This window comes from Palaemon carinicauda, chromosome 31 (assembly GCF_036898095.1).
Source record: "Palaemon carinicauda isolate YSFRI2023 chromosome 31, ASM3689809v2, whole genome shotgun sequence".
Classification (NCBI taxonomy): Eukaryota; Metazoa; Arthropoda; class Malacostraca; order Decapoda; family Palaemonidae; genus Palaemon; species Palaemon carinicauda.
Genome location: NC_090755.1, coordinates 85,781,088 through 85,804,942, shown reverse-complemented (window position 1 = coordinate 85,804,942; position 23,855 = coordinate 85,781,088). Strand labels below are relative to the sequence as shown.

Below are 23,855 nucleotides of genomic sequence, written 5' to 3'. Positions count from 1 at the left end.
TGGGTTTACCCTAAAGGGTTACCCGAAAAATCACTCCAAGGAGTTCTTGTCAGCCACTGTTCATGCCCGGCCGCCGAAGCAGAGTGAATGTTGGGCGAGCGGCGAGCAGCAGAGGTAGATGCCAAAGGCCTCTTGCTACCTTCCTTGCATGTGGAACCCTTGTAAGAAAGGCAGCTCAAAAGAAAGGGACATTTTATTAACCATTAGGCCACATGTTAAAAAGATTTGGTGGGAGAGAAAGAATACATCTTTACCGAGCCGAAATAAAAAGTGACCGTTAGTTGCTAGTGCTAGTACTGGTTTGAGTGGGTAGTTACACCCCGACAAAAAAAGATTATCGGCGGGTTTCAGCTTTGCCGAAATAATACTCCCCAGTAAAGAACGGAAGTAGGAACCAAACTTATTTTAAAAATAATCTCACTTTATGCAGTTAAATTAAGATTGGAAGGGTTTGCTCCAAATGATTGCTTATCACCTTAATGAAGCTTTACTCATAAAAGTTTCATCTATCAATAAAAGTATAATTGAAAGGTTTTTACATAAACTTTTTATTTTTATTCAGTCAGTTTTACAATTAACAACTCCATTAGGAAAATATTTTCCAGTTACTCATTCTATTTATCAAAACATTCCCATAAACAATCCTTCCATGCAGATAATGCCTTTTTTTTATTTACACAAATGCACATACAAATTACAAAACCGATATGGCGAATTTTCATGTTTGAAAAATGAAAATCAATTTAAATGTTTAAACTGTGCCAGAGGAATATCAATAACTTTGGAGGTACAACTGTACTCGCATCACAAAAGTATAATTTTGTGGCAATCTAAAAATATTGTTGGAACTTAAGTAGTTTCATTTATCTATGAGTGATGAAAAATTTATACTAATAAGAGCGATACCATTAATAAAGCTACCGACACAAAATAAAACTTCAATTCAGTCATATTAAATTATAAAATGCTGAACAATCAATAAAAGTACCATAATTCTAAAACCTCTTCCGCTAAATAACTATCTTTTAAGTCCTCTTTTATCTAAGAATAATAAAATAATTTCATAGCTATATATACTTAAAATTAAAATAAAAAGCCAGTATTTTTCTAGATTTAAAGTTAGCATCAAACCAGGCAATTCATTCTACTCCATTTTTGCTGGTAAATCAGGTATATAAAATAGTTACTCACAGCCACACTTATAAAGCGACAGTGCACAAACTTAGTTATTTTGAACTGAAATAGTTGTCTTGGATATTCAAGCATAGCATATGATAAAATAAATATATAGCTTTACATCCCAATTTACAATAAGGTATAAAACGATGCATCGTGATTAACTTCTTGGATTTTACCAAAGAACCTAAGAGTGCACAATATTTTCAAAAGTCTGTACTATACAAATAGAAAGGTAACAACTATTTATTGTACCTAATCGTGAGATATTTCCATTGAGTATCGAAAATTATTTGAAAAAATTCAAATAGTATAAAATCAATGGAACACCAGTATGGATACCTGATGTTGGTTACTTAAAGGATGTGAGAGCTTCACTAACGTACCTAGTTCTCTCCACATGCACACATACAAAAAGTAGTTCATATTACTGTACAGTAGATGTGGCCTTTAATCTATATATTCACATCCCCTTTAACAAAATGTTGCCTTACTTTCACAAAGTTGCATTGTGTAACAAGAAAGAGAGGTACCTACTGCATACATCTAGGCCCTCATAACATACATTATTCATTCTGTTGAAGATCAGGGCCCCTACATCACACTCTCTCCTACTAAAATTTTCTCACTGTCTTTGCCGGTTTTACAAATATTATAACTCATAGTTATTAGTTATAACTTTGGTGGAATGATCAACAACTAGGTATCTGTGGGTCCTGAGTTCGATCCCCACTCAGCTTAAAGGATTTTACTAGTGATCATGAATACCATTCTTATGAGCTAGGGATTGGGTCTTCCTAATGAGTCATCATCTGAAACCATTGCCAAGTCTACCTTAGGTGAGAGGGACTTTGGCTGAGATCATGTGTATACTGTATGTTCAGATTCTGACACCTTAGGTGAGAGGGGCTTGGGCTGTGATCCTATGGGTATACTGTATGTTTAGATTCTATGACACCTTAGGTGAGAGGGGCTTGGGCTGTGATCCTATGGGTATACTGTATGTTTAGATTCTATGACACCTTAGGTGAGAGGGGCTTGGGCTGTGATCATATATGTATACTGTATGTTCAGATTCTGACACCTTAGGTGAGAGGGGCTAGGGGTGTGATCATATGTGTATACTGTATGTTCAGATTCTATGACACCTTAGGTGAAAGGGACTTTGGCTGAGATCATGGATATACTGTATATTCAGATTCTATGACACCTTAGGTGAGAGGGGCTTCAACTGTGATCGTTTACTGTATGTTCAGATTCTATGACACCTTAGGTGAGAGGGACTTCAGCTATGATCCTATGTTTATACTGTATGTTCAGATTCTATGACAATGTGTAATGGCACATTAACCTGACTGTCCTGCCGGTCCCATCCATGTATATTTCCAGGTTTTGTTGTGCTCCATAATTTGGAGACCTGCAATTTGCTCGTCATCAATTTTATTTCAATTTCTTTTTCTCGGGAAATTTCATCCAATTGGTTTTCTCTTAGTTGGACTGGATGATTTTCCAATTTAGTTGAGTTTGTTTTGTTTTTGTGGTGAGAGATTTTTGTGATTCCAAGATAAAATTTTCTTGTTGCCTTTGTTTGTAAATGTATTTTTTGGCATCAGGGAAAATTTTATGAAATTATAATTTGAGCAAATTAGTGTTTGTGTTCTCATATCATTATATTGTGATGTGTACCAGTGAATTGTTTTCTGTGCCTTTGGCTATAGTTTATCGTATTTGCTTTGACCTTCCTTATACACATAAATCTGCTTGTCAAGGTTTGCCAAGCTAGGTTTGTGGTATTAATGTTATCACTTCACAAGAATCCAATCTTTTGTGTCCACTTCACCATACGGGTGATACATCCAAGGACTAGACTGTGATCAGCTTCTAAGGCTTTTTCTATAGCTATTGACTCCTCTGCTTGTAGCCTTGATTCCTATTATTCAAATGTCTTTTTCTTTAGGCAATGCTTTTGCTTTGATGATGTATCTCCTTACGAATTCTTGTGATTTGTACCAGTCTCACCGTAATAATGGCTTCATCTCCTCCTAGCCTTCACCCCCCATCAAAAGTCTGGATTTTCCAACAGAGAAAACGGAAGGAATGCCTTATTCCAATTGTTTTTTGTTTTTGTTTTTTTGTTTACCATTATGTTTCTTTCTTGCTATTTTCTATTCTGCAACCAATTTCCACTTCTCCATCCACCCATCTTCAAGGACCTGTAAATTGATCCGAGAGGCCCTAGCCTACCAATTCTGCATGTCTGCTGTCTCCTGAACCCTTCCAATCAGGGTTTGGTGTCGCAGAATTGCTAAAATTACCTGGGTAACTGCTTGGTCATTGCATCTTATTGGAAGCTTCACTGTCCCCTTGCTTTTCTTCTTGGGCTTAATTTTCTCCTAGAATTGCATGTAAATCAGAAGTTGTACCAGACTCGTTCCACAGGGGCCATATATCTGGAGATACCTATCAACATGGTTTTATTTAGAAGAAAGTATTTGATGTTCGTCATCAGCAGTTCACACAAATTTGAAGTCTGCTCGTCTGTGAACAAATTTGTTAATGTTGTAATGGATCCCTTGGTGTGTCTGAAGAAATTTGCTCTTTTCAGTTGCTTTACGATTTCTCTGCCACAGCTACAGATTGCATGTTGCGGGAAGGCTTTTATTTTTTTTTCATGCCAGACCTCTCTAGTCATGCTGACGGACAAGGTTTTGTGGAACATGAAGTGATGGTGGAAGACAACCTGCAGTGAGGAGATCTATTGGGTCCTCCAGACATGCGACTTTTTACATTTAGGGAATCGTCAAACCATGGCCTTCAAAGGTAGTATGTGTTCATGTAAGCAGCATCCTCATGTAAATGTGTTAAGAGCAGATGGCAACGTTCTTTTGGCCAAGAGCATTCATGATATCCTTAAATGATCAGTTTTGGGGTCATGTTCAACAACCGGGTTGTGGTGGCCGATGTGGTAACGTCCCTGACTGGTGAATGCCCGACTGGGGTTCGAGTCCCGCTCGAACTCGTTAGTTTCTTTGGTTGCTGCAACCTCACCATACTTGTGAGCTAAGGATGGGGGTGTTTGGGGGAGTCTATAGGTTTACCTGTTGTGTCATCAGTAGCCCTTGCCTAGCCCTCCTTTGTCCTAGCATGGGTGAATAGGGGGTTTTGGCGCTGATCATATGTATATATGGTCAATCTCTTGGGCATTGTTCTGCTTGCCAGGGCAATGTCACTCTCCCTTGCCTCTGCCCTTCATGAGCGGCTTTTAAACCTTTAAACACAGCCACCATTGCATATCTTAGGAATCAGGGTGGTTTTAATTACCAGTCACTGTGCTACCTAACAGTAGAGACCATTGTATTGGTTGGGAGACACTGGACTTTTATTGGATCAATATTCATTACCTGGATATTAATCTGACACCATTGTTCAGTTAATTTTTTATTCCTGGTGCATAAGATTTTTCATAATTCAGATAATCCAATGTATTCAGATCTGGCAAGATTGTACCATCTTGTATGTAATACTCGGTATGCCATTAGTTCTAACAGTCATGCCTTCTCCATAATAAGGAATATAACTACTCTATTCTAGAAGTTTTATTCCAGCTGTGACCAGATTGTGGAATGATCTTCCTAATCTGGTGATTGAATCAGTGGAACTTGGGAAGTTCAAACTCTTTGTAAATAATATTTTGTTGAACAGGTTGACATAAGTCTTGTTCTATAGTTTATATATGGCCGATCAGTTTTAAAGTTATTGATCATAAGAGGCGAGCGCAACCATGTATACTGTTGTGTTCACTCATCATCATCATCATCATCTCCTCCTAACGCCTATTGACACAAAGGGCCTCAGTTAGATTTCGCCATTCGTCTATATCTTGAGCTTTCCATTCAATACTTCTCCATTCATCATCTACTTTGCACTTCATAGTCCTCATCCATGTAGGCCTGGGTCTTCCAACTCTTCTAGTGCCTTGTGGAGCCCAGCTGAATGTTTGGTGAACTAATATCTTGGGGAGTGTGAAGAGCATGCCCAAACCATCTCCATCATCCACACATGGCACTCTAGTAATCTCTCTTATAGTTTCATTTCTAATCCATTCCTGCAATTCAACTCCCAATATCCTTCTGAGGGCTTTGTTCTCAAATCTACTAAATCTATTGACGATTGTTTCATTGTCATTGTCGTGTTCACTAGTTTACTGTATTTGCTATTTCCTATCCTCATTGGGCTGCTTTTTCTGTTGGAGCCCTTGGGCTTGTAGCATTCTGTTTTCCCAAAAAGGTTTGTAGCTTGCCTAGTAATAATAATAATAAGCGGTGTCATACATGGCAAACCCTGCCCCTTGCACGTAAACCCTCGGAAATTTAGTGACCTTGAACTTCCAATCCAGTAATCTTCAAAATTATGCATTTTCAATATTGTGATGTATAGAATTATATTTTTGGCACCAGAAAGGAAGACTTTGGTCTTCATTTCAAGTAAATTACATAATATTTGATGGAGTTATAGTAAGAAATACTGTAGATTCCGACCCTTTAGGTCACTGTGAGCTTGATCTGAAGCCTAAATTTTAATGGGGTCTATTGCGTGACAGTGCGTCTCCTGAAAATTTCAAGTAATTTTTTTCCGTAAATTTGTTAACAAAGAAATCTACCAAAAACAATAACCCTCTCTTACCTCTTGGTGGGAATGGGGTAATAAAGATTTTGGTCTTGGTTTCAAGTAAATTGGATATTTGATGGAATTGTTATGAAAAATTTCTTCTGACCTTTCTGGTCCCTGTAACCTTGATTAATGGGGTCTATTGTGTCAGCGCCTCCTGAAATTTCAAGTAAATTAGTCTTGTAGTTTTTCTGTAAAGTTGCTAACAAAATTTATTCTGACCTTTCTGGTCCTTGTAACCTTGATTAATGGGGGTCTATTGTGTCAGCGCCTCCTGAAATTTCAAGTAAATTAGTCTTGTAGTTTTTCTGTAAAATTGCTAACAAAATTTATTCTGACCTCTCTGGTCCCTGTAACCTTGATTAATGGGTTGTATTGTGTCAGCGCCTCCTGAAATTTCAAGTAAATTAGTCATGTAGTTTCTCTGTAAAGTTGGTAACAATATTTATTCTGACCTTTCTGGTCCCTGTAACCTTGATTAATGGGGTCTATTGTGTCAGTGCCTCCTGAAATTTCAAGTAAATTGGTCTTGTAGTTTTTCTGTAAAGTTGGTAACAAAATTTATTCTGACCTTTCTGGTCCCTGTAACCTTGATTAATGGGGTCTATTGTGTCGGTGCCTCCTGAAATTTCAAGTAAATTGGTCTTATAGTTTTTCTGTAAAGTTGGTAACAAAATTTATTCTGACCTTTCTGGTCCCTGTAACCTTGATTAATGGGGTCTATTGTGTCAGCACCTCCTGAAATTTCAAGTAAATTGGTCTTGTAGTTTTTCTGTAAAGTTGCTAACAAAGAAATCTACCGAAAACAATACCCAGCACTCGCCTTGGTAGGCATGGAGTAATAAATATGCTGGAAAAGGCCTTCTAAGTGGTTGCCAAAATAGACAGCCGCAAGGTCATTTAGTAATTGTGGGAGAATGCTTTCATTGATTAAATTGCAACCTTGCTCATCAACAAGTCCTATTATATTGCTCACCTCATTTGAATCTGGTTTCTTGAGGGGAACCAGAGCGATGACCTTGGTTTGGATGATTAGATGTCAATGTTTTTCCTTTCATGTCTCATATACCAAATTTTTGTGAAGTTGTGGTTGCTGAATGAGGTACAAAGGAGCCTCTTAGTTCTTCTTTAACTCCAACAAGAGTGGTTCTTGGAACTTCTCCAGCCTCCTCTTCTTTAACTCCAGCAAGAGTGGTTCCTGGAACTTCTCCAGCCTCCTCTTCTGTGGAGAAGAATCCTGAAACAACTCCCATTATATTCTGGTTCTATGATGAGTATACAACTGAATGGATGACGGTTTCATTGAGTATACTTGGAAAGAAAGGATTTTCGTGAATGGCAGTAGTCACTACAGCTACTCCGTACAGGACACCAGTGACTAACCTTTATCATAAACATATGAAGTTCCTTTCTGGGTGTGACGAATGGAACACTCCAACACTTCATGCCTCTATTGCTCCGATTGTTATTTATATTTCTATGCGACTCGGTGAATTTGCCACTGTCCTCAATCCATGGTTGTTTGGTGACTCGCTCTTGTATCTTGAAACACAGAACTCTCTTTTCTGAAAATTGCATTCAGATAAAATTCTCTCTCAATAGTGATCGATTATCTTGAAAAGTTGCTTCACTTCCCAGTCTCTTTCAGTAATGTTCCTCCTATATCCCTCGCTCTCAGAATTAAAAATGTTTAAACTAATGGGATCCATCCTCCAATTTTCTCTTCCTCTCACTTCACTCTACATTTTTCATGCGTCGTATTCCTTTGGATTCTTATTTTCATCAGCACTTCTTGGATAAATCTTGATAGAAAGACTTATCGAGATAATATAAAATGGACATACAAGCTGAGTGCAATAAGTCCAAGGCTTTGCTTTTTCTGGCCCAAGCGTGCAGGCAAATTGAAACCGACGGAATTGAAGGCGCCTAAGGTTTTCTGAATACAGTACCTTAGAGGTGGAAGTTACGATGTTTCTGGAAATAGAAGAGAGTCTTGGGAGGTATAAATAACCTACAGCAGTCAAGTGATGTATAAGAATTATCTGAGGAGCTAAGAATCTCCTTAGCTTATTATTACGAAAGACTGAATTAAAATTCCCAAATTGGTGCTGCATCAAAGGGGAGGTAGGTAAGACTATGTGGACACTCCACAAACCATCTTGCTGTTTGCACCATGCTTTTGCTCTGTTAGCCATTGACAGGCATGAGGTTATGGCATATAAAGGCCCAAACACTGAAACATTCATTGGGAGGGATCACAATGTTACTGAAGAACTGTGGAGAGTATCAATGACTAGCTGAATCTCCTGCCACTTGTAGTGTGAAACAGGATCGGGTGAACGTGCTGGAGTAAGAGGATGAAAAGGAATACTAAAACACTAAAACCTGGTGTACCTCACTCCTAAATATTTTATGGCCTTTATCCTTGTTTCTCCTACCATTATAATTAATCAAGACTAACTTCTTATCACAAACACCCTGACACACCTTACATCTAATCTAGGAATAGCAGACCTGACTTTTACTTTAATACACACTGAGTGAGGATCTTATTTGATACAGTTCTGGTTTTACAATGACCTGCAAAAAACCTACCTTTAACAGAAGTAGAAAAAGTTGAATTACTTTGTGAAAATTAAACAACCACCAATAAAGGAGATGATACCTAACTAGCAACTCCATGTTACCAAATTGTTTTAGTTCTAGAAAACATTAGTTCACCACCCAATGAAAAAATGGCAACTGAAGATGATTAAAACATATACAAACAATTAACACAAATGGCAAGAAATGTAAAGAAACAAATGAATTAATTTAAGCCAGAACAGCTCTTATTTCCACTTAATTTGTTTTGTGACGCAGTTCCAGTAGGCCCTGCTGCTTCCTCCGGTGCCTTAGATGACCGCGGAGGTAGCAGCAGTAGGGGATTCAGCATTATGAAGCTTCATCTGTGGTGGATAATGTGGGAGGTTGGGCTGTGGCACCCTAGCAGTACCAGCTGAACTCGGTTGAGTCCCTGGTTAGGCTGAAGGAACGTTTTGTTTCATTGTTGGTGTCGGCTACCCCCCAAAATTGGGGGAAGTGCCTTGGTATATGGATGGAGTACTTGAAGTATATTGCACACTTAAATATTTGGGAAGATTCATTAGAACGAGTCCTTCTATTAATCTCTTGCATGTTACCAGGTGTGTAACTAGTCCCAGTAGCAGACTATCCCATACATATCTAAAATTGGACCAGGATAAGCATAATGAGCTTATATGAGTTCATCACGAATGAAAACATCTCATCCTTTAACAAATGCAATTTAAGTCGGCCAAACAAGCTGGTGAAGACATAGAATCCTTTGTTTTAAAATGAGTTGCTATTACTTAATTTAGTTTAAATAAGAATATAAACTAACTTAGGCCACTCATGAATGGCAGAGGTAAGGGACAGTAACATTGCCCTAGCAAGCAGGACAATGCCCTAGAGACTGACCATACTGTATATCATATGATCAGCACCTAAGCCCCCTCTCCACCCAACGTAGAACCATGGAGGGCAAGGCAATGGCTGCTGATAACTCAGCAGATAGACCTATAGGTTCCCCTGAAATCTCCCCCCCCCCTCCCCTGTCCTTAGCTCACAAGGATGGTAAGGTTGTGGACACTAAAGTAACTAACGAGTCTGAGTGAGACTCGAACCCCCTTCTGGCAATCACCTAGCAGAGACGTTACCATTCAGGCCACAGCAACCCTAAGTCTTTTCTTGCCACAGCTGACCAAAAAGGATGTTTATGAAGGCGGTAACATGAAAATTGATGCAGGATTCCTAAGGAGTTTGACAGATAAGTCGGAGGGGACTTAGGATTCAATTAGACAGAACAAAGGGAGCCTACAAAGAACTTTTAATTTTGTGCTACCTAAGGTGCAAGACATCACACGTGATAGGCAGCATCGTCTACGAGGGATGTAGCGCTTAGCTTAAGGCACACTTTTACAATCCGACTTCCAGTATTCTCTTTTGCGATCCGACTTCCAGTATTCTCTATTAATTACTTCCAATGTTATGAAAATCTAAATAAACATAAATAACCAGTGCTAGGGGTAAGATATAAACTGCAGTATCCAACAGAACACGATTAAAATATATTTCAAAGGGCAATCTGGATGCATGATAAATTTAGTATACATGTACCATTAGGTGAGTAGGACTTCCAATGTTATGAAAATCTTCATAAACATAAATAACCAGTGCCAGGGGTAAGATATAAATTGCAGTATCCAACAGAACACGATTAAAATATATTTCAAAGGGCAATCTGGATGCATGATAAATTTAGTATACATGTACCATTAGGTGAGCAGGACCTCCTACAAATAAAAGTAATATATGTTACCAGATCACGTGCACTGATGGGTACAATAAGTAGCTCTGTTTATATATGCAAAAAAATCAATAAACAATTCTATTTGTCCTAAATAACTTGCCTGCTATGATCTTAACTTTAAACTAATCTTTAGCCAACGGCAGTATATAAACATTTGGGTTTCACATACCTTTGTTGCTGTGCTGACTAGGTGTGGTAAATCAATTATTCATAATTTCTTAAATATGCTACGTCTATGAAGTATACTACCATAAAAATTCTTAATAATTATCATTGTAAGACTAAAGTAGACCTGAAAAAAACTAAAAAGTATCAACTAGCATTACGAAAATGCCCCAAATTTTTTTATGACTACACTAAAACTAAAACTTTCTATTATAAGCATAAAACTGAATAAAAAAAAAAAGAAGAAAAAAAAAGATTCATGACATACCATAATCATCACCTTCAATATGAATGCTTGAACTATGAAAGTTTACCTAAATTTGCAGTTAACCCTTTTACCCCCAAAGGACGTACCGGTACGTCCTCGCAAAAAATGCTTTGAAAATTTTTTTTTTTTCATATTTTTGATAATTTTTTGAGAAAATTCAGGCATTTTCCAAGAGAATGAGACCAACCTGACCTCTCTATGACAAAAATTAAGGCTGTTAGAGCAATTTAAAAAAAATATACTGCAAAATGTGCTGGGAAAAAAATAACCCCCTGGGGGTTATGGGTTGGAAATTTCCAAATAGCCTGGGGGTAAAAGGGTTAAGCATCAACGAACTTAAATCTGACACCCAAGGCAGGAATAAGTCTCTAATATGGTCATGACATAGGAGGTAGTAGGAGGGAAAGTCGAATTAACTATATAAAGAGTTGCATAACACACTTCTGACTTATCCTCCTGAAATGTACGACAGTATATTTACAAAGCAGAACTTTCTGTAAAATCTGTTTTTGTTAAATAACCCAAAAAAAAAAACAAGGAATGACATTTTATGTTACTGTATTCAAATATTTAAATAATGATAAAATTTGGTCTTTAACAAACACAAATAAAAAGTGAGCAATTTACAATTGTGTAATTGTTCACTATGCATGGCAACAGAGACAATCAAACGAATTGAAAACATTCCTGTACTTATTCATACGAAGAAGGATAATGACATGTAACTGGGAAGGCATTTTAAATATAAAAACCAATTAACTGACTTATTTTGTAAACATATACCTTTACTGTTTTTACTGTAAAAGTCAATTACTATCTTGGAGCTTGTCTTTTGAGCCAAACCCTTTGTGAGTCAAGAAATGCCTGCTCAAGTGGACTCTCTTAGCAAATGCTGCAGGACATACAGTGCAAGGGAACTGTCTCTCACCTGCATGCATCTCACTATGTTCAACAAATTGGCTATGAGTCTCAAATGTGGCTGGGCACTCATTGCACACAAATACTTTACTGCTGAGATTTTTCATCTGAGCTATCACTTTCCCTGTACCTTCAGTCTCGTGATTCCTTATGTGAACAGTCAATTTGTCTTTGCGGGAAAAAGAGGCATGGCACAGAGTACACACGTACGGTTTACTTTTGTCATGCGTTTCCATATGGATCGTCAGGAAAGCCTTGCTAGGAAACTTGGCATGGCAGTAGGTACAGGAAAATTCTTCAATATCGACATGCTTCTGCACATGTCGATGAAGGGCGTACTTCCGCGTGAAGGAGGCAGGGCACTTTAGACATTTATAAGCCTTCTCCCCCGTATGAGAGAGAAGGTGTTTCTTCATACTCTTGAACTTACTCGTTTTAACTTTGGTGAGGCTGCTCTTCTTTTGACCATTAAGATTCCTTTTCATGGTGCCCTGCGGAAATGTTTTTGTTCAATAGTCTCGTTATATAAAACATACAGGTACTTACAAATGCTCTTTCACACCAATTTTTACTCTTGTTATACTATTTCCATTGAAAATTTATTTACAATCATTTATTTCATAGAAGTAATTGCTTTATAAATGTGCTTTTATTGGTAAGATTATCCTCGGAAATGAAATGTTTTTTGTAACAGTTGAAAAAGTCTCTCTCACCACTAAATGTTTTCAAGATTTTCCTCCTAGGCTATATGATATTCACCCCATAAAAGATGAAAAAACAATTTTAATAAAATTTTTATTATTTCTTTACTAAGCAGATGTTCATATCACTTCTCCGGAGGCTTGGTTTAATCAACCTTTACTCCTAAAATTTATAAATTTTCCCATTTTTTCCCCACAATATACAAATGCCCTTCATAAAAGGAAGGGGCATTTTATCCCTATTCTTTTTGACACCATGAGGCAGTGGGGAGGTGGGCAGGTATGTAACTGAACATCAGGTAAATATAGATATAAGAAATTCTATTATCAATTTTATTATCAATAGTCTGTTGTTCTGACACAAAATACAAACCTTTGTTCTTTACTAGTAGATTCAACACGAGCTGGTATTCAGGCCTTAAAAACTTTAGAGCGACGTGGCAGCCAACCTCTCAGTAGAAGCACACTCACTAGCTCAACCACTTTTGATTTGGCCTGTGTAAACAGCAGATGTGCTACACTCTGCTCTGTTTTCTATTGACTGGCTGTTCTAGCTTTGTTTTCTTTTAATTTCTTTTTCAGGTGCGACTGCAGTGTTTTGAGGAGGCAACATGCGAGTTTGTCCGGGTACGAATGGGCGTACTTCTCGTATGTTACAGTCTTCTTTGCAGACTGATCCTCAAAAGCTTTGCCCTTCATGCAGAGGACACTTCATGTAGTAGCCATCCTCCCAGTGGGAGCAGTTCTGCTGCTGGAGGAAGCAGGCAAAAAGTGATTCTTTGCCCTCAAGGGCCAAGAAACCAAAACTCTCTTCTAACTCAGAAAAGCCCCCTCCTTCCTCTGCTTGTTCGGTCTCCTCCAGAGGACAAGTGAGTAAGAGGGATGTGCCCTAAACTTCCCGACAACTTTTGAGTCCGAAAGACCCCCATTGCTTCCCCTGGAGAAGCAGTGACACCCTCCTTCCATGAGAAGTCCTCCATTGGTGCTCTTCGTGAGCTTCGGCCATCCTTGGGACTTTTGGGTTTCCCCCTTTGAAGGATCAGCTATTGAAATAGTTGAAGCGTAGCACACAGTAGAAGCTCCCTTAAGCTCCAGGGATCGGCCTAGGCCCATCCCCCTTCCCATGCCAAAAGCCTCTTCTTCCTTAGCAGTTCATCCTGCCGAGGTTCTGTTGGTTATCCCTCTTGAGGGTAACAACCTCACTCGCCTACCCACCCGGGCTAAGTGTGCGTGCTGAGCCTACTCAGTAAGGGAAGTGTACATCCTTGGGATTCCCCCGTTACCATGAGTGGTTGTCCTTACTCGAGAGAACACCTCGAGGTTCTCGCAAGCATACTTGCGATTTGCCGTCAGCATGTTCTAGCTTTACGTAGCAAGAGCGGGAGCAGTCACGTCCTCCTTTTGTAGCCCAGTGGGCTCGTCATTACTTGAGTTTTCCCATAATCTGGGGGTCAGAGTAAATTCTGAGAAGTCATACCTGCATCCCAAACAGGAACTGATATATCTAGTAATGCACATCGATACCTGACAGGGAAAGATCTTTCCATCTCAGAGCAGAATTGAAAGGTTCAAGGAAGTAGCCCAATCCTTTCTCCAGTTGAATTCACTTTCAGGCCATTGGTAGCAACGACTGTTAGGAGAGCTAGTGTCCTTAGACCTCTTAGTCCCCAATGGCTGACTCCACATTTGGTCACTTCAGTGGCAACTCAAGACCCTATGGTCTCAGCAGGGATCCTCCAGAATTGTGTTCTGATAGGATCAGAGCACAAGAAAGACTTAGAATGGTGGATGCAAGCCTCCAACCTTTGCCTAGAGATAGATATTTTTTCTCCTCCCTGGGATTGATGCTCTTCCCAGACACATCAAAAGAAGATTGGAGGGCTTACCTGCAATAACACATGGCCTCCTGGAGTTGAAGGCAACTTTCCCAGCCCTCCAACATCCAACATCTCCTTTCAGGTTACTCGGTAGTGCTGGTGAACGATAGCACAGCAGTAGTTGCATACTCAAACAGAGATGTACCTTCTAGCAACAGCTGTCCTTTAGCAGTCAGGGTTCTGAGATAGACAGAGGACAATCAGATCTCACTATCAGCCCGGTTCAAGTAGACAAACTAAGCAGAAGGACCCAGCTAGTGGCTGCAAATAGTTTGGCTCTTCGATAGCAATCAAAGTCCTAACTTTGTGGGGTTCGCCTCTGATAGACCCATTCGCAAAGTCCCTCAATTTCAAACTGCCGATGTACTGCTCTCCAGCGTCAGACCCTCAGGCAGTGATCCAAGATACCTTCCAACATCCTTGGAACGACATAGACATCTATACATTCCCCGCCCCTTTTGCCTTGTCTTGAGACTCCTTAACAAAGTGAGATAATCGTCTAACCTATCAATGACGTTGAGCTATTGCAGCACGCAGAGTGGTACATGGACCTTCTGCTGACGGAGATTTAGGATTTACTCTACTTACACTGTAACAAGTTGGGCTACTTAGGTCTTATAGTGTGTATAAGTTTAAACTGAGATTATACAGAAATCTAGATATAATCACCGAATGGTCCTTCAATTACGGACGATAATTGCACAGGCTGGCAACCTCTCAAAAAACTCCAGTTTATGAAAGGTTCAAAGATATTCTTTCTCTGGGGCTGTGTTTTGGTCTCCTGTAATCATCAGGATTGTAGCTCCTGTCCCGAATAAATATTATGGTTTTTGGAAATTGGCTGTTTATAACATGTTGAACTTGAAAACAAATGTGGTTATTGAGGTAGGGAGTCCTGGTAATTTTTAGAAATGTTTCTTCTGAGCCCAACTCTAAGGTTTCTTTCTTTGGGAACTTTCAGGTTTTTCACGGGAAAAGGAGGAATCAGTTTTATCTGCTTTTGTTCGAGTTCAAAAGAATGATATCTAGTTTGGATGTGATGAGGTTTTTAAAAAGATTTCTTGAAAGAAGCTTGTTTCTTGAGTAACTTGAAGATAAGGAATATCCAATTTCAACTCAATCGGTATTGGAACACGACCTTCAATCCCAAGTCAATTTGTATGCCAGTGGTTCTAGTATTTATACATTATAGATGTAAAGCTGACTTCAACTATAGAGGAATAATGGGACAATCCTTGACCTTTAAACCAAGGTGTAAACCGTGGAAATAAGAGTTCCGGATATCTCTCTCTATATGAATTCTTCCCAAGGAGGGGTGGGGTGCAACTACGAATTATTTTCTTCAGTTAGAGAAGTGGTTGACTAAGTCCTTCAGCCTCAGAAATCTCTAATTATGGGTAAGTGCATGGCATGATTTCAGGCTACACGTCACATTGGCATAGATTCAAAACTAGGAGGGAACCAAGTGGGAATTACTGTTCTGGATAACATAGGTACTTATATCTTGGACAAATTTGAGGGAAATAATCCTTTTACCTCAGATTATTCCAGGAAAATTTAGTTTTTTAGCAGGTTAGTTACGAGAAACTACAAATACTGTACTCCTCATCAAATTGTTTCTCGTCCTTTAGTTTGTTGGGAATTTAGAACTTGTGGAGAAGGGCACCAGTTTTAGATTAGACAACATGGTAAATGGAAGCCCCATAACAGGAATGGTAAAATCTATGTCAATCATTTGAGCTGTGTTGAGCAAGTTCAAGAGTTCTCCAAACAGCTGTATGACACTTGGCGTTTCTTTTTGGTTGCAAAGAGGATGTGGCCTCTATTTGTCAAAGTGTCCTAGTTGGCTTTATAAATCCAATCTTTTCAAGCAACTAGTTTTGAAATTAATTCACCCAAACCCCTACTTGCTTCATCCAACTGAATGGGTTGTGTCCTTATTCTAAGAACCAGTGTTTTTGTGTCGTCTGGGTTGTTTATCTAAGGTCCGTAAAGGTAGTCCACCAATAATTTGTACCAAAAACTGGAATGTTTATTTTAATTAGTGTAAGTCGGGGAACATTTCAATAACAGAATCATTTTGGATAGTTTGGCGAGTCTTATTCCTTTTATAAGAGGAAATATTTTACTGAGGAAATAATTTATTGAGGCAATAAATGATTAGAGGCTAAGCCATAACCGTAGTTGGGAAAGCAAGACACTATAAGCACAATGGTTCCAACAGGGAAAAATAGCCCAGTGAGGATACGGAACAAGGAAATAAATAAACTACAAGAGAAGTAATAAACATCAAAATAAAATATGTTAAGAACAGTAACATTAACTTAGATCTTATGTATATAAACCAAGAAAACTTCCAAAAAAAAGAGGAAGAGACATGAGATAGAATAGCGTGCCTGAGCGTACCTTCAAGCAAGAGAACTCTAATCCAAGACAGTGAAAGGGCATGGTACAGAGGATATGGCACTACCCAAGACTAGAGAACAGAGGTTTGATTTTGAGTGTCTTCTCCTAGAAAAGCTGACTTTAATTCTTGATGGAGACCTGAGAATCTTCCCTCCTGTACAGTTATGCCACTCATATTTCAGAAACTAAATTTTGTGGTCTTTTAAAGTGTATACCAAAGAAGCCTGTATGTTGATTGTGTTCAATTACACATCTGCCAAATGTGCAGGTAGGTATGAAAATGGCCATGGTTCCTATTTTGTAACTATTACTGTTGCATTTTGAAATACCTGACAATCAATTTACAGAAGTAATTCATAATAAAAAGTTCTGGCAATTTTTCATGCCTAGTCCAGGGTACGCTTTTATCATTGAATTTTTGTCCAATGGCAAAACACTGAGATCATTCAGTGTCGAGACTACGCTTTAGCTGGCTTTAAATTAACAGAGTAATAAACTCAGGAAACAATTTAAAAAAATGTTCAAACACACGAATACTAATCTTATTTGTATGAATACAAAACATTTTGTACATAGTTGACATAACAGAAACTTATGTAATGAATTACAGTGAATACAAAAAAAAAAAATACAAAAGAACTACAAAATCACTTCTTGTTTTTGGGCAGCCCAACTCGCCTTGTTCTCTGCATCATATAAAAGGACATATGAGGAAAACTAAAAGTATCATTTTTACCTCCCTTATATATTAGCATTAGCAAATAATATCCACACCACTGATGATACTTTAAGCACTTAAGTGCCTACCCTCCCATCCACTTCAATTTCAGGAAGTTTCATATAGTTTTCTAGTTTGTCTAAGAGCAAGATCTATAAATCTGGTTAGGAGTGGTTCATTATTGAGATATTCTACTTTACTATTCATTAGTTAATATATTCTAAAGCATTATAAACTATTTAGCAGTTAATGTATTCTATAGTCCATTTCTTTTAGCGATGCATATTTGCACTGACACGCAGCGGTGCCCTTTCAGCTCGGAAAAGTTTCCGGATCGCTGATTGGTTGGACGAGATAATTCCAACCAATCAGCGATCCGGAAACTTTTCCGAGCTAAAAGGGCACCGCTGCGAGTCGGTGCAAATATGCATCGCTAAAAGAAATGGACTATGGTGCAATATAAACATATTGTTGACGCTATTTTCAAATTTCAACATACCTTAAAGAGTTTTGAAGACTCTGGCGAAGAAAACTTTTCTTTTTTCAGCAGCTTCCTTTGGTCAACATATTCATCCGGTTCAGTTTTGATAGCTGCAGAATGTTCTTGCTGTATAATCCCTGCTTTCTCCTGTGCAAAGTGTTGCTTTCCATCTGTGATGAACTGCCTTTCTGTTTGTGATATTATCTTCTCCAGAACTTCTCTCTTCTTGATCAGATCTCCGTCATTAGCACCCTGGAACACATTAAAAAATGTATTTGGGTAAATTTCGTTTGTGAATTACTCTACTCTTGATATGAAAAAACTTGACATTTGGTTAAAAATTATATCTTAATTTATAATATTAGGATAATAGACTACTACAATGAATTAATTATATAATACTATATGTGGATGAGATCACGATGAGGGGTAGATGGAGATGGTTTGGGCATGCTCTTCGCACTCCCCAAGAGAGATTAGTTCACCAAACGTTTAACTGGGCTCCACAAGGCACTAGAAGAATTGGAAGACCCAGGCCTACATGGATGAGGACTAGAAAGCATGAAGTAGGAGATGATGAATGGAGAAATATTGAATTAAAAGCTCAATACAGAGACGACTGGCGAAATCTAACCGAGGCCCTTTGCGTCAATAGGCGTAGGAGGAGATGATGATGATGGTGCAGTAGTATCTTATATGAAGTGTAATGTGTATTTACATGATTTTTCTGGTTTTAAAATAGCAACAATAAGTCACCTGATCAAAAATCACAATTTATAAATTTGGATAGGATTTTATTGATGTATTTTGAGCTGTATTAACAAATTCTGGGGCCTGGCAGGCCACTCAGCACTATCTGTGTGAAGGCAACTGAGAATGTAAACCAACCTGCCATCAGACTTATGCCAATACAATCATTATCATTCAGGTTCTTGAAATGAAAAAGTGACAAATTTAATGATAGAAAAGATATGGTAATATGCAAAGGTACAGCAGTCATTCATGCTTTCTTACTGAATTTCTATCCATCGGTTCTAGCTACCCACCTATCTAAATAAAAAAATATTCAAAGGGTACTGGAAATATAAGAATTTTAAAGATTTGTATTTTTCCAAACTATAAGTTCCGGTAGGTCCTCCTGCTGCCTCCGATGCCTTAGATGACCGCGGAGGTAGCAGCAGTAGGGGATTCAGCATTATGAAGCTTCGTCTGTGGTGGATAATGTGGGAGGTTGGACTGTGGCACCCTAGCAGTACCAGCTGAACTCGGTTGAGTCCCTTGTTAGGCTGGGAGGAACGTAGAGAGTCAAGGTCCCCTTTTTTGTTTTTGTTTCATTTGTTGACGTCGGCTACCCCCCAAAATTGGGGGAAGTGCCTTGGTATATGTATGTATGTATGTATGTATAAGAACCTGAGTCCTTTGATATGAGTATATTTTTAGAGTACAAAAGGTCCTCCTCTTACAAACTTAATTGGTTCTAAGATGTTTGTAGGTCGAATTGCTTGTACAGTAAGTCCAATTTTGTTACATTTTGGCCTTGGGTAGGCCTAACCTGAATTCCATACCTATGATTTCCAGCTACAAAAATCAACAAATAGTCGGGTTTCATATGAAATAGATATCTGGTGGTTTTGCTAACTGTATTAAATGATAAAATATTCTTTTATTACAGTATTTACTTATCTTGCCCTTGTTATTTTCAGTTGGATTTGTGTTTGCAGCTCCGAACGTTTGTAACTTGTGGACCCTTGTGGACCTTTGGGGACCTTCTGTAGCCGGAACCGTTAAAATTTCAACGAGATGCAGTAGTTACCGCCGTGGGGCGGGGAAGCTCCACCTACAACCTGATCGACTAACGAGTTCTTCACTTTCAGCCCAGAACTAAGGACTGGGAACCCAACGGAGAAGAAACTAGCAGCAAGACACATTCAAGGAAATAGGTAAGAGTCAATGGGATTACCACAGACCTTGCTGCTTACATCAGGATCTTGGCTCTTATTGTTAGCCGTAGATACAACTGTGACTCTGGCATAAAATGGAGTGGGCATCATGAAAACGCTAAATTCCTGAAAATTGCAGTATTGACGTTTAAGATAAGACCTCAATTTTCACACAGCTTTTCATGTTATAATCCTATATTTTTGTGGTAATTATAAGATTTACAATAAAATATAGAATGGAAAAACCTCAATTTTAACTATTTTTATATGAATGTTCTTTCTTTGTGTAATGTAAGATATAATAGAAGTTCTGTATCATATTCAAATGCTCATCCTACTCTCAATTCTACTGTACTCTCACAATTTGTCTAGCCAAGTCCTTTTTTATTCATTTTTTGTCTTAGCCTTTTAGAGATTAGTTTTGAAACGATTTATGCTGTTTTTTTTTCTTCAAAAAATATTCACTGCAAATTTAATCATCTTGGTCTAGAAGTCACATTTAAATCTATTTCAGTAATAGTTGAAACATTTTTATCATTTGCTATCAATTAAGCTAAAAATTTCCCTCTATATTCCAGAGAAGTACCCTGGATGGTCAGACCCATATGCAATAAACCATTACTGTATCATTTACAGTACCAAGAAATCCACATTACCATCGTGATGTCTACAGTTTTCAAGAAAGGAAGTTAGGAACACCCAGCATATCAACAAATACTAATAAACGGCGAATTACGACGCAAAGAGGAAGCAAAACTTGAGAAAACAAAGATGGGTTATGGGAATATCACAGCTTTAAAGATTGGGAAAAGTTGAAATAAGAAGAATGGTCGGAGTAGTTAAGAATACAGAAGTGATAAGTGTAACGATCAAGATGGAGTGGGCACTCGATGAGGATGGATGGGGCGGAAGGGAGTGAGGAGAGCTTGGGAGGGACCTGTTGGGGGGGGAAGATCGAGAGGGAGTCGGGGAATTAGATGGCGAGATAAGGTAAGGATGATCTGGAAAAAAGAGGCTTGGAGGAATGGGGATGCCTTTGATAGAAGGAGCTGGAGACAGCGCATCAAACAACCGACCCCTTAATGTAAGAATAACGGAGGGAAAGAGAAGACTAATTCTCAGTTAAATTTGTGCCTGTTCCCTTCAATACCTAGTGTCTAAAAAGACTGTCTAGTATCTGAGTCAGATTCCTAAATCCTGAATTCTATTTGATATTTCTGATGTCAAGTAAATAAACCTTACTATCTTTATTGTTATTTGTCATTATCCTGGAGAGTACCCACTTTGCTTATTAACTGATTTGAAAATAATGTTAGGTATTATAATTGAACTATATGCCTGGCAGTGTAATACATACATATACCAAGGCACTTCCCCCAATTTTGGGGGGTAGCCGACATCAACAATTGAAACAAAAACAAGTGTAATAGCTTACAAAAAGTTCTTCAGGCCAGGCAAACATCAAGATGATAATAATCATGAGAAGAATATCAAGGATAACTAAGTGTCGTCTACCAATTACTTACCATCAAATACAGTTCAGCAAAATGAGACCAGCCACAAGCTTCTAGACAAATTAATTTTTGCAACTAATTAAATAACTATGTAAATTTCTTAAAATGCTGATGTAAATGCCTTACAATGTAAGAGTAGGAATGTACATGTAGCAATTTCTAGTCTGACATGACAATTGGAGTATTATATAAAAAATTTCCAAAATTAGATGATAAGTATTCAGTGGATCACAGAATAACTTGGGAGTATACTATTGGTTAATTAATATTGTATAAGGGATCACTTCTCAATTCTATTATAGAGTGAAGACTGCCTGTATTTCCTATTCCATAGAACACAAAAAGAAAATTAAAAATTCAAGGACCAAAGCAGATAATTAGTTTAGTTCATAATTAAACAATAAATAAATAAAAAAGCAAAACAGAAGGGAGTAACCACAGCTCATCTAAATGATGATGAGAGATTAAAAGAAGGAGAAAAAAGATCCATTAGTGCTTTAGTAATGCACACCTGCTGTTCCTAGTCCTAATTACACAAAATCAATGATTAAAATTAACCCTTTTACCCCCAAAGGACGTACTGGTACGTTTCACAAAACTCATCCCTTTACCCCCATGGACGTACCCGTACGTCCTTGCAAAAAAATGCTATAAAATTTTTTTTTTTTCATATTTTTGATAACTTTGAGAAAATTCAGGCATTTTCCAAGAGAATGAGACCAACCTGACCTCTCTATGACAAAAATTAAGGCTGTTAGAGCAATTTAAAATATTTTACTGCAAAATGTGCTGGGGAAAAAATAACCCCTCAGGGGTTAAGGGTTGGAAATTTCCAAAGAGCCTGGTGATAAAAGGGTTAATAAGCAAACCACTCAACCTGAGCTCAAAATTTAGCGCTCTTGTAAAACGAGTACCTTTTGCATATAAAAATTCACATGAACATACCTCAACACTCTTGTATTTAAATCCAGGAAAAGAGTACTGGTCTTTGTTTTCCCTCTTCTTTCTATCCATATCTTCTTTTTTAATGACACCACTTGTACCCTGATGCATATTATCCATATCGTCGTGTAATTCAGAGCTGTCGGACATAGACTGCATGGATCCCATTTCGCTCTCTTGCCAGCAATAACCACCAGACGAGGAGCCCTTATTGTCGTCCACTTGGGGACTCTCCACAGCTACCAGAGGGTCACTGGAATCCCCATCTGGAACAGCAAGCCCTTTGATCTGCAAGGCCTTTGCAACCATCATGAACCTCGAAAGATTAAGCTGGGATACGTTAGCCGACCCCGTGTACATGTAGCAGAGGATGGCTTCCAACTCGTGCTGTTTGACATCGTGGAGCAAAAGTACCGGATGTTTGCCTTCGGTGTGCTCGAAGACTTCATCGAAATAATTGCTGCAAGTGGCAAGGACCAGCTTGTGAACAGCATATAATTTTCCCTCACATCCAATTGTTGCATCAGTGTACCGTTCCTGCAAAGAATAAAAATTATAAATTAGTACATAAATGTTAAATTCAACAAATATACTTAGAACACACATGACTGATCATGCAGTAAAACATTTTATAAATTTGGCTTTATGATTAATAACAGTAATACATTTTATAAATTTGGCTTTATGATTAATAACAAAGTAATTTTGAATTCTGTCAAGTAAAAAGTTACAATGAAAAGAGTTAACTTATTAAATAAAACTGTATAAATTAAGCTCAGCAGCAGATAAAAATCTGAAGCCATGACACCTATACACAGGTTCTCTTTACTGTGAATTTTACGTTGTCCTGGACTACTAAGTGGCTTTTCTCTCCGTAAAAATTGATTGAAATATGTTATTTTTATTAGTAAAATAAATTTTTGAATATACTTACCCGATAATCATGTAGCTGTCAACTCCGTTGCCCGACAGAATTCTATGGAGGGATACGCCAGCTATCACAATACTAGAAGGGGGTGTACTTACCAGCGCCACCTGTGGCCAGGTACTCAAGTACTTCTTGTTGACACCTCCTCAATTATTCCTCGGTCCACTGGTTCTCTATGGGGAGGAAGGGAGGGTCGATTAAATCATGATTATCGGGTAAGTATATTCAAAAATTTATTTTACTAATAAAAATAACATTTTTCAATATTAAACTTACCCGATAATCATGTAGCTGATTCACACCCAGGGGGGTGGGTGAAAACCAGTGTACAAGATTAAAGGATAGCTAAGTATCCCATATTTCATATAACAGTTATCTCAAATAACAATGAAATAATAAGTACCTGGTAAGGAAGTCGAATTGAACCGTTACTCTGCCTCTTTTTTAAGTTCGTCTTCCTTACTGAGCGCAGCGTTCCTCTTGGAGGCTGAATCAACCCAAAGGTGCTAAAGTATATAGGGTTGCAACCCCTACTAAAGGACCTCTACAAAACCTCTAACCCAGGCGCTTCTCAAGAATGAATAGACCACCCGCCAAATCAAAAGGATGCGGAAGGCTTCTTAGCCTACCGTAACAACCATAAAAACAACAATAAAAGCATTCAAGAGAAAGGTTAAAAAAGGTTATGGGATTAAGGGAATGTAGTGGCTGAGCCCTCACCTACTACTGCACTCGCTGCTACGAATGGTCCCAGGGTGTAGCAGTTCTCGTAAAGAGACTG

General features: G+C 38.2%; 1 protein-coding gene and 1 long non-coding RNA gene across 3 annotated transcripts in view; one reads left to right on the top strand and one right to left on the bottom strand.

Moving 5' to 3' along the window:
• The first annotated feature begins 563 nt into the window (after positions 1 to 563).
• Positions 564 to 2,764, top strand: LOC137624602 (uncharacterized). Its single transcript, XR_011040756.1, has 2 exons — positions 564 to 2,075; positions 2,204 to 2,764. It is a non-coding gene; the product is annotated as an uncharacterized lncRNA (long non-coding RNA).
• Positions 2,765 to 11,190: 8,426 nt separating this feature from the next.
• The window catches only part of LOC137624601 (myoneurin-like), a 68,174-nt gene continuing 55,509 nt past the window's right edge, over positions 11,191 to 23,855 (bottom strand). For both annotated transcript variants that reach the window (XM_068355558.1, XM_068355557.1), the window contains exons 3-5: positions 22,150 to 22,683; positions 17,769 to 18,002; positions 11,191 to 12,058 (exon numbers count right to left, since the gene is read on the bottom strand). In XM_068355558.1, coding sequence (XP_068211659.1) covers positions 11,456 to 12,058; positions 17,769 to 18,002; positions 22,150 to 22,683 — 1,371 coding nt within the window. In that variant the 3' untranslated portion in view covers positions 11,191 to 11,455. The remainder of the gene's footprint in view (positions 12,059 to 17,768; positions 18,003 to 22,149; positions 22,684 to 23,855) is intronic.